The following is a 12,282-nucleotide window of genomic DNA, read 5'->3' on the forward strand; positions in this document are numbered from 1 at the left end:
ATTCAACTGTCCGCCATTTCGTCCTCGTTTAAGATATCGACTATTCCTTCGCAATTTACAATCAAGTATGTTAGCAGTTTATTACAGACAAATATCAAGAATATTCAACAAATTCCCTAGGAGGAGTTCGACAAAGTATGCAAAAAATGTGTGTAAAACACACTTTTTTCAAAATGGCCGACTTCCTGTTGGGCGGAGTCAGTCTTACCAATACTAAAAACGTGTCTTATGATGTCTCTTGTGTTTTTGCCAAGTTTCATGAATTTTCAATCATCTGTGTTATGACCGTGTCATGGTTTCACTTTTGTTTAGTGTTGCTTCTCCATTAAATTAATTGCCTGCCATTACGTCATCGTTTCAGCTATCGACTATTCCTTCGCAATTTATCACCACGTATGTCTGGAGCCTACCCACGCCCAATTTAGAGATAATCTGACAAAGACTCTAGGAGGAGTTTGAATGAGTTCGTGAAAAATGTGTAAAAATTCCACAAATTTCAAAATGGCCGACTTCCTGTTGGGCGGAGCTAATACCAGCCAATGGGTAATATGTGCGGGATGATACTTTCTATGTTGTTGCCAAAAATCGAGAATATTGGAGAAATTTTGAGACAGCTACAGCTAATTTAATGGCCTAAATAAAATAGGGGGCGCTGTAGAGTCATCTAACTACACATGAGAAAAATGACGAAATATTCCTAAATCATTTCAAAGACTTATTGAATCTGCCAATTATCAAGAGGCTGAGAGCTTTTTATAAATGTGATATAAAATAGGTGGCGCTAGAGAGCTGAGGAAACACGAATTTACGAAATTCCAACTCAAGGTCAAAGTTTGGCCTAAGCCAAATAGCTCTGTAAAATTTTAGGAGTTTTCAAACATCCTAACCCCTCCGAAACCCAGCGGGAAACTTTTTATTTTGCAACTTCCTGTCAAAATGGCCGACTTCCTGTTGGGCGGAGTCAAATAAAACCTAGTGATTCTTGTTGTTTATGAGGAGGTCAATGAGCGTACCAAAGTTGGTGCACGTTGGACAAACTTCATCCTGGCCACTGCCGACGTTTGGGGGCGCTATAGAGCTCCTGAACAACGCCAAAGTCCAGCCTCTATGGAACTTTAAAATTTTCGCCGAGCTTGAGGTCTGTGCCAAAATGCGTGAGTTTTCGAGTATCGGAAATGCCTCAAAAATGGACGCAAAGAGGCAGAATAATAATAATAATAATAATAATAAACGGACCAAAAACAATAGGGCTTTGCACCTCCGGTGCAGGCTTCGCCTGCGCCTTCGGTGCTCGGGCCCTAATAATAATAAACGGACCAAAAACAATAGGGCTTTGCACCTCCGGTGCAGGCTTCGCCTGCGCCTTCGGTGCTCGGGCCCTAATAATAAACGGACCAAAAACAATAGGGCTTTGCACCTCCGGTGCAGGCTTCGCCTGCGCCTTCGGTGCTCGGGCCCTAATAAACGGACCAAAAACAATAGGGCTTTGCACCTCCGGTGCAGGCTTCGCCTGCGCCTTCGGTGCTCGGGCCCTAATAATAATAATAATAATAAACGGATCAAAAACAATAGGGCTTTGCACCTCCGGTGCAGGCTTCGCCTGCGCCTTCGGTGCTCGGGCCCTAATAAATGATACTGTACAGATATAATCTGTCTCTAGTAGATATATCACGAGAAATGAGAACAGTGTAAATTTAGAACCCTGATGTGATAATTAGTGGTGGATGATATGACACCATATTTCATCAACTGGCTATACAATTTAACATTTTTCACTAAAGACAGCATGTGGTCTTTGAGTTAAATAAAACTGAGCTACTTCCCTGTGATCCTTTTAGCCTTGAGGGTTTCTGCTGGAAGTTTAGTGAGATTGTGGAAATAATCAAAGAAAATCTTCTCTGTTACTCTCACATGAAGTCTCTAAATATGTTTTATTAGGTCAATTATATTTCAGCCATATCCCCACCCCCCTGATGCATTTTCAGACTACAATATCTTCAAACAAAACATTTTATTCAACCTGAAACACCCAATATCACTAACTCTGAGCTTTCAAGATTCATTAGCATACTCCTACTTCACGTGAAACCTCTGCAGATACTGATTACACTGGTTAAATTGTATATGGAGCCTTAGCATGCCGGCTTTACTCACATTACATCTAACTTTCTCGCTCTTAGGTGTTTCTACACTAAAATAACTCCATAAAAACAACATTTACTCAAAGTAACAGCCAGTTATTTGAAGCTGTTAGGTTAATGGTTCAGCACAAGCTGTGGACTAGAATCTGGATCAGTGTGTGGATCGGCCTCATGTCTCTGCCTCTGCCAGAAGCTTCTTCTATAAACAAGATTTCACCTGAAGAGGAAAATAAGCTTTCATAACATAGCATATATTCTTCCCTTATAGAAACTGCTGAGCCAAAAAAATGTACTCAATTACCCTCTCTCCCTAAATGTAGTCGATCAGTCACAACATGTTCAGTGCCTGAGGTCTGATTGTTTAGTTCTACACAGGAGTCAGAGGGCTAATGTAGCTAACAACTAATGGGAGGTTATGGATTTCAGTTAGCATCAGTCAGCTGCATCCCAAATACTCACAAACTTGCCACAAATTGCATCCAGTTGTAATCTAAAACAGATCTGTTTTATCTGTTTTAAAGGCAGCACTCAAAAAATTAGGTTACTTAATGGTACTTAACAAATGCATGTTACTATCATGCGAAACTATGATAGATGTGAGGCTTTATCTTCTAAAATGAGTGATTTAAACCTTAGTTTGCTGAGATGTAGTATGTGATGTGGTCTTGAAGCTGCTAGTTTACCTATTTTTGACCTTAGATGGCTGACCACAAGTCCAAAACACAACATATCAACCTGTCAAATGTAGCTCAACTTTGCTCTCTCAGACTGGAGTATCATTAACTATTGTATCAGTAAGCTCAGCAGTTAGCGAGTCAGGTGCACTGAACTGCCTGATACTCTGTGGATCTGTTGTCAAGCTAACGTCACTAAGCAATGCCTAACTTGACGATGCAGAAGAAAATCCATGGAAAAAAAACTTCAGATTCTGCTTTTTGTGTGTCTAACAGTAGTCGCTCTTTTTTAGTTAATTTTACCTAATTTTCTACAAGTGTATGAAGTATGAAGAGGGCAGCATATTATAATAAATGACACCAATGTGCTTCTGCTACCATTTCTGCAAAGCTACCAAAAAAAAAAAAAAAGTCACACACTCTAATATTTTGGTTGGACTGCCTTTAGCTTTGATTGCTGCATGCATTCACTGTGGCATTGTTTTGATAAGCTTCTCAATGTTACAAGATTTATTTAAATCCAGTATTGCATTAATTATTCACCAAGATCTTGCAGCATTGATGATGGTAGAATCCGGCTGCTGCACAAAGTCTTCTCCAGCACATCCCAAAGATTCTCAATGAGGTTAAGATCTGGACTCTGTGGTGAACAATCCATGTGAAAATGATGATCTCATGCTCCCTGAACCACTCTTTCACAATTCCAGTCCCATGAATCCTACCATTATCATCTTGGAATATGCATTGATGGAATAACCTGGTCTATATTCAGTATATTCAGGTAGTCAGCTGACCTCATTCTTTCAGCACATACTGTTCCTAAACCGACTTTTTTTTGGCCAGGCAGTGCATATTTTTTATAAAATCAGAGTGGCCTGGTAGGTCCCGGGAGTTTTTTCTGGGTATAATAGCTTCTGCCGGTTACCTGAGCAACCATGGTGCTGCTAAATGCACTGATAAAAAAGCTACTGCGTACAGAAATCAGAATCTCAATCACATTTATGCATTGTTAAAGCAAAGAAATGCAGAGGTAAAAGTGAAGAGAGCAGGAGAGATAAAAGAGCAAACAACAGGATCCTCAATAAAATCATGCATGTTTTTTCAGTACTTTGTAGCATGCTCTGTAAAATAACATTTTCTCCAATATTCACTGTCACTTCAAATAACCAGCTTCTCTCTCTTGATTTATATGGGGACAGTCTGAGCTATTTGCACTGTTAATGTTACTCCCTGCCCCTGGCCATTCTGTGTATTTCGCTAAGTTTGAGACTGTATAGAGGGATGAAATAAGTGAGTACCACCTAACCCTAATTCTGACAAAAATACAATACAGTAGTGGCGCCAGATTTTAAATCTTCTACAGTAAACTCTTAAACAGTAATTTTATTTAAAGTTTGCTGCACGCATAAAATTAAATAGGTTTAATTATGTTTTTTCTATCAAACAAGCAACTGGGTTCTTAAAGTACTGGCGATACTGAAAACTGGTGAAACTGACCACATGAAAACATTAAATAGTCTGATACGTTCTGCAACTGGACCATCATTTACAGACTGTGGAGCTGAGCTGACACCCCTCACAATGTGGACTAAACACTGCATATGTAAATCTATGCATGTGTTCAGCCTAAAGTAGCATTCAACATAAGAAATATTGCTAAATACCAAGAACAATGACATGAACTGTGAGCTTTAACATGTAACCATATCTTCAGTCAGTAACTGCACAGGAACGATGCGGAGCAATGTAAACAGACCCCAGCATATAGCATATGCAAACATAGCAGCGGCATGCAAAGAGCTGAACAGAGGCAGCCATTCATACAGCGCCACCACGCACACTCCATCCCAACACCCAATGCTACAGTACAGCCATGAATACGCTGCTCTCACTCAAACACACCCATGAGACAAACACCATTAACTTTGCATGAGTGCAATATGACCAGGCATGGAGAGTCTATGCAGGAAGCCTTTCCACAACAGCGGAAAGGTAAAGGCACATGCAGAGGGAGTGTATTGGTTACCACTGGTTAAATGTCACTGTACCACCACATATAAGTCTGTGTTGGTCATGTGTACTAATATAATCATAGTAATGGTGTTAAGAAGAATGATGTTAGTTACATTAAAGTCGCTAACAATTATTTTGGTAGTTTATTTAATCAGTCAGCGATTATTTTTGTCCATATCTCTGCTTCCTGTGTGTATGGCTCCTGTTCCTAGCTTTCTCTACTGCTTCAAAATGAGAAAAAAAGCTGAACATAGAATTTAAGAAGACATTTACATTTGAAAATGTGATATTAGTTAGTAACAAAATATGTAATCTGTTGCGTTTGGTCACTTTTGGTGACCAATCTGAGTGTAAACAGAGTGAGTGAGAAGCCCTTAAGAATAAATCATAATCTGATCATTTAAACCCCGTTTGAGGGGGTCAGAGACACATATGATCATATTATATCATTATTATGTTTATTAATATTATTGTGTAAATGGCAAAGCACCGCCCATTTAAACCACTTCACTGCTGAAGCATACATAAAAACCACACCATCCACCATCCACACAACAATAAACAATAGACAATAGCCATTAGATAAAGACGACACTCGTAGCTGGTGAACAAGCAAAACTATGTGCCTCATCTCGATTTGAGCTGCAAAACCTGTAAAAACTGTAAATTCGATCCTAAGCAATCATAGGTCAAAACAAGCAAATCATCCTGGACGCATGTTAATGCGAGGAAGGAACATGAAGTCCAAAACGTGACTAGCAACTTTGATATCTGACCATAACTAAAAGGAAAGAGCCAGAAGGTAACATAGACATGAGCACACCCTAAAACACTGGCATCCATCCACTTCACTATCCACAAACCTGAGTGATCACACGCAAGTGATGGTTTTAAAGCACCAGCATCCCTGTCCTTTTCTCTGAAAACATTAGTATTGCCCTGGTGTTTGTTTTGACAGCAAATGTTTGACACCAGTTATTGCACTAAAATCACATGACTTTTCAAACAGGGGAAAGACTGACTTTAAATAATCCTATCCTAGACTGACCTGCATCTACTGAAGGCCTTAGAGAGCCATGGGGATACACTCATTTGAACCATCAAGAGCAAGCCAAACGAATGTTTTGAGGTTACAAGTAAGACAGGCTCCCCCAGAAATGTCTCTATTTATGGTTTAATCATTTGCAGCTGATGTGCTGCTCCTCATTCTAATTTTACACATTTTAAGCTACAATAAATACCAGGGTGTCATAACATCTTTGTTATTCATTACACTTCACAAACATATTAATTCCATATGATTTAATGTGTAAAAAGAAAACAAACAATCGTTATATATGACTGTTTAAGACTTTCACCTACACCCACACTAGGAGGCAGCCTGACTTATATTCCTTACTGCTAATATTAATAACATTAAATAAATGTACAGTATGCTTTATGCTTAGGTAAGCAAGACTAAAATGCTGACTCTCTCACTCTGAATATACCACTACCAGTATAGAAAATGTGGTACAATTAAATAAACGTAATGTGATTCACTGATTTGAGTGCCCTCACAGACTCAAAGAAACACTCACGCTCATCTTTAACCTCTGCTCTCTTGTCCTGTGATAAACTGTGAGGATTCAGAATGTGTGTCTAGCTTTGTAGATTGTAGACACCCTGCTGCTCTGGCGGTCCTTCAGAGCCCTGACCCAGCCATCTGGCTAGATAAGCTCAGCTCTCTGCTTAAACTCAACAAATATATAGGAAAATAAATTGTAACAGGCATGATATGAATGTAAAATAATTAAAAAATGCAAAATAACAAATTATTGTTCATAAACTCCCTACCCAAGAGAGTCCTATTCTTTTGGTAGTAATTCTAGTACTGTAATGTAATGTGTAATGATATGGTCCAACAGATTTTTTAAATACTAAAGTATCCACGGTTCCAGGGTTTTGGTTTGGAATCTTGTAACACTTTACTTTAGCATCACTGTAAAAGGTTCAATGTGTGATGTGTAGAAGTAATTGCAGTGATGCTATCTACAGAACATTCATAGCACAAATATGAGGAACCCTCAGCTTGATGAGGAACTGCTAAATGTAATGTTAAACTATAGTAAAGAGATAAAAACAGTGCATTGTCTGCCATTCAGCTTTGTTTTAGTTTAGCAAATACAATAAAAATGCCATCAGCTGAAGAAGTGAGCCGTGTTATTGTCTAAACTGTGTGGCTGAATTCAACTGACCACATATCAGGGTTGTTAATGCTGAGAGACTTGCTAGTCCAGTAGGATCCAGGTATTTACTGGACACCGTTTTTTCCCCCCTCTGACCTCCTTTTGACCTTGTGACCCAACACACTTAAGGCAGGACAGTATAAACATACATTTCTGAACAAGCTGCATCCAGTTTAAAGTTTAAAGTTAAAGAAGCATAGTTATCTGCAAAAGTGCAAATATGATTAAGACTCATAGCCTAAAGACATTTTGGCAATGATATTTAGTTTGATACAGACTGACAACAGCCCTTTTTGTCATCATTATTAACTCAATCAAAATAATAAGGAATCGACTATTCTAACCAGGAAAAACTATTTATGTAGTTGCAGACCAAATTTAGATACCATGTCCACAAGTATCTGTCTATGTACATCCATACATTCTTACACCATCCAGATATTTTTAAACATAACATTCATAGTGTTTTGGCCTCCTTTCGACACAAAGGTGGAGATTTTTGAAAAGTCTGTTTTCTGTGTTTTCGTGTGGAAAGGCAGTCATGTTTCTCGCTGCATCTTAAATACCTCCTAACAGCCTATCTAGTAAACTCTATAAGTCACAAAACTACAAATTCTACTCAAAGATGGCTCAAGATTTCAGATAGATTGACATATGCATAAATGTAAATAATGTTCTATCTCTAGAATCTTCAATTTCATGATTTGTGTATCATACTATTAAGGGAGTATCTTGTAATTTGGGATTACATTTTTATTGTGGTGTTTTGATGACTCGGTTTATAAGGTTCTATCAGCCCATACAAGAATAGAATTCTTGCAATGTTGTCCCTCTTATGTGGAACCGGCACTGTTCTGGTTCACAAACTTAATATTAAACCAACCATGTTTCCACCAACAAAAGTAGGTTTTGGAACCAGGAACATTCCTTTGCAGCAGGAACCAGAAAAATACTAGGTTCTTTGGCAAGAACTGTGTTCACCGTCGCTGTGCAACGCCCTCTGTGACATTTTGACAGTTCCACTAAAACTGGGGCTGGTTTACAGAAAAGCACCTCAGTTCTAAGAAGCCTGAATGAAAACTATTCAAGAACCAGAGATCTTTTGGTGGAAAAGCGCTATGTGTGGACAGAAATCTCATTTTTTAACCCTATTAGGATACGGATGTGGATGTAGCTGTAGGGTAAGGTGATCCAATGGCATGCTTCAGCTTCTAGGTACATGTTATAAAGCAAGCCTGAAGGCATCTTAACCAAAAACAAGATAATCAGCAGCTGATAAAGTTTGTTTTCTTTTAACACTGCCTTAACTGATCATCAGTGGATCTCTTAAGCCATTGTTTACACTACTCACTGGCAGGTCTTCCTTTCCTCATTCCTGTGTAGCTGAGGTACTTCCCCCCTATAGGCACAACTTCCTGTATACCTCAGCCCTATGCCTGTTCCATTATGAAAAAAATGCAAGCAAAAAGTAGAATAAAAGTATAGGCAACAAATAGATTTATACAAGCTCCTTTAGCAGCTGCATGACAATATGACAATCTAACAATGGTCAAGGATGTGTACAGTGCTACAGACTAACCTTTATTTTCACCCAAAACATTAAGACCCTGTTTTACTTTCTTTGGGTTTTCTCCTCCTTTACTAAAGAGTCTCTCACTGGGCTGAAGTGTGCCTTCCCCAAAGTCATTAATGAGCTGCAAGATAGGCCTATTCAGCCTTGCTGCTCTATTTGCTACAATGGAGGGCTTGTCTGAGGTTGACTGTGGGCCAGAGCTATGGACAAAGCCAGTGGGACTACAGAACTGGACACACATGCCTCTTCACAGCAGTGCTTAACGGTAGTCAGTCAGTGCTTCCATGAGTAAGCAGCTAGGCTAGTTTTCTAGTAGGCTGCCTTTTAAAAAGTTTCCAAGAAACTTCAGAGCCTTAGAGAAGTGTGGCCTGTCATATGATGTTGTTGAGATGCCTTCAAGTCATTAGGCGGTCCACCCTAAACCTTAACATTCTTGGCAACGGAATGATGTGGAGTAATAATCAAGAACTATGTCCCCTTAGGGATAGAACTGATTAAATCTTATAAAACATACATTTTCTAACATCAATTTAAATCAGTCAAATCTAAACAAGTGATGTGAGATTTTTAAAGCCAATCTGACAACCACACAAAATTATTCACTGTGTATCTATTCTTTTTATCTTATTGTTTTGTATTGTATTACAGGTACAATACATTGTGGTTATGTAGTGTGTTTGCTTGTATTGATTAGATTGTGGCTTCAGTGTGAATTCTGGATAAAAAAGGATCAATAAGACTGAAATCAAGCAAGATCACAGATTTTTATGACTTAAATTGGGACACAAAGACCAGAATCAATTGACTGGTGACTTTGTCCTTATTAAGACTGGTTAAGATCATTATTCCTAAAATAAGCAAAATAATCATACACTTACAATGCATAGTAAGACAAAAATAAGATACAGTGCCTTAAAATTGGATAATTGTACTGGCTAAAGTTTTGTTTTTTGCAGAGCCCCTTATCACTATATTTTGCCATACTGTAAGCAAAGTGATAATAATTCAATATTCATACTGATTTTTTGAAAATCAATACAGTATTGCAAAACAAAATATCATGATACTTTAATACATCAATATTTTCTACCCACCTAACCACTAGGTTTCCAACTAAAATGTTTTATAGCAAGCTTGGGAGATTTAACTAGCTTATGTACAATGGCAAACTAAAGATGTTACAAAACTAGCCATCTAGGCAAAAAAAGACCTAATAATGTCAAAACTATTAGGAGCCACAACACTGAAGACTAGCTAGCTATTTATGTAAAATCAAGCAAACAGATTTTGGGTCATAAATTTGGACAAAAATTAATTAACTGGTGACTTTTTGTTCATATTATAAGTTAAAATCGCTTAAAATAAGGTGTTAAGATCCTTATTCCTAAAATAAACAAAATAAGCTTACACTTGCAATGCTTAGTAAGACAACAATTCTTAGCAGAAAAAATAAGATATAGAGCTTAAAGAGCTTAAATATATGTACATTGAGATGCTTATAGTAAGCAAAATAATCTGCCCATGGGGTAAGCATTTTTTTCTTTGTAAGATTTTTTAGAATAACCAATCACAAAGACTCAAAATGAGTAAAGTTAGACTAAAATCAAGCAAATGTCACATATTTTTTGACTTAAAGAATAAACTGACTGGTGACTTTTTCTTCCTTATTTTGAGTTAATAAGGAGTTAATTCTAAAAAAGACTTAAGGTTAAAGTTAAGAGGTTAAGATGAAGGTTAAGATCATCATCATTATTCCTAAAATAAGCTAAATGAAGCAGGATCAGCATGAACCACTGATGATAGTTAGTCAACAGCTAGTTAACCTGAGCTATCTAGTAAACACTAATAAGTTACACAAATACATCAACTTTATCTCTATAAATATGACATTAACATTAACAACACTGACACAACATCCCACACAAAACTTAACCTGGATATTAAACTCAACTTTTGACCACTTTAAACGCGTGTAAGCACCAGCAGTGCTGTGAAAAATCACACAATCTCACACACAAGTCGTGATTTGTTTCTGTGATTCACGGATTAATCCAGCCTCACTTCCAGCTCCCGCTGAGGCGCAGTCTGGCGACCCCGTTTCGCCTCGCTGCTGCCAGCCCAAAATAACCCGCCTAACTGAGGGAACTACAGCAGAGTGAGCGCTTAAACATGAGGGAATTGATAACTAGCACATTAATAAGCAGTAAAAGTTATCCAGGCTCAACTTTATCCTTTTAGAAAGCACTCACCTCCACTCGGAAAGAAGCGCAGCAGCCCTTCAGGAACTCCCTGATGTTGCTCAGGCACTCGCTGTCCGTCCTCGGCTCCTGGAAGACCTGCGGGAAAAGTGCAGACCGCGCGGTTTAAAGTAAGTTTTCCGCTTCTCACATTCAAACTGGACTGTCCACCTTCATAAAGGGCGAGTAACATCATCTCCCCAGCGAACTGAGCGAGCACAGCGAGCTGAGAAACCCAGCCATCCTCAGGCACGGCAGCAGCAGCGCAGGGAAAGCGGAAGTGACGCCAGGCGAGGTCGCTAGGCGCTGAGTGGAAGCGGCTATGCTTTGTTTACTAATGGCTGAAGTGCCTCCAATGGGCTCCCAACTCAACAGGCCCACAGCTTTAAATATCCCCCACTTAACTTCAATGAAGTCTTAAATGAGATTTATCTGTAAGCTTTTAGCTAGCTGCCTGGCCTGTGAGGGATTTCCTACCTCACTTATCCAGATAACCTAAGACCAAAAGGCTGTTCAGTAGTCTGAGAGGTGATGGTCCTCCCTCAGCAGTCCTCACTTTGGGCTTAACCTAAATTAAGCTCTCTGAGAAATCCTGCTTTTAAAGAAATGCCCTCTTATTAGCTTCCTAACAGATTTCTTGGGGAAGACCGCAGAGCTAAAGCCAGCTAACAGGTTTTAGAGGTATCAGTGCCTACAAACATTGTTCTCTCACCTGACAAGGTGTGTGCAGTCTGCTGTTTGGCTTCTCAAATTAACGACTTAGTATCTCAAAATAACAACTTAGTATTTCAAAATAATGAGATACCATCTTAAAATGACTTAGTGTCTCAAAATAACAAGCTTCTCAAAATAAGACTTAGTATCCCAAAATAACAATCTAGTATCTCAAAATAATGACTTTCTATTTACAAATAACAACTTAGTATCCCAAAATATCATAGTATCTTAAAATAACGACTTATTATCTCAAAACAATGAGAAAACATCTAAAAAAATAACTTATTATCTCCTAATAATGAGATAGCAATTTACTGAATTTTTGTTTTTGCTTAGATGGCAGGAATGACCTACTATAGTGATCTTTGTAATATCTATAGCCAACAGTAAAATTTGAATTCATATTAAACATATATTTTGCTGTTGATTTGACATTAGGTCATCATCAGGTCACATTTTAAGAAAGTTAAATAGATTCATTACTTATTTTGTAATGGTATTTTTCAGCTTGGTGCTGTTTAGTAAAATGCACCAAATACACTTCATTGTGGCAAAATGTAGACGTTAACGAAATGTATTCATTTTGTAGCCATTTGAATTATTAATTGAACTATTTTAACTTCTCCCTAGTCTTAAAGCCATCTTCAGTCTCTGCAGCTTTCACTTTCTCTCATTGCACTGCATGTGTTCATTCAGGCA

General features: G+C 38.2%; 1 protein-coding gene across 18 annotated transcripts in view; it reads right to left on the reverse strand.

Moving 5' to 3' along the window:
- The window catches only part of arhgef7b (Rho guanine nucleotide exchange factor (GEF) 7b), a 72,009-nt gene that overhangs the window by 57,053 nt on the left and 2,674 nt on the right, over nucleotides 1-12,282 (reverse strand). For all 18 annotated transcript variants that reach the window (XR_007427989.1, XR_007427991.1, XR_007427990.1 and 15 more), the window contains exon 2: nucleotides 10,879-10,965. Coding sequence is in view for 3 of the 18 variants with exons in the window: in XM_022674701.2 (XP_022530422.1) it covers nucleotides 10,879-10,965 (87 nt within the window). In the remaining 15 variants the exon portion in view is untranslated. The remainder of the gene's footprint in view (nucleotides 1-10,878; nucleotides 10,966-12,282) is intronic.

Source organism: Astyanax mexicanus, chromosome 21 (genome assembly GCF_023375975.1).
Source record: "Astyanax mexicanus isolate ESR-SI-001 chromosome 21, AstMex3_surface, whole genome shotgun sequence".
NCBI classification, from domain to species: Eukaryota; Metazoa; Chordata; class Actinopteri; order Characiformes; family Acestrorhamphidae; genus Astyanax; species Astyanax mexicanus.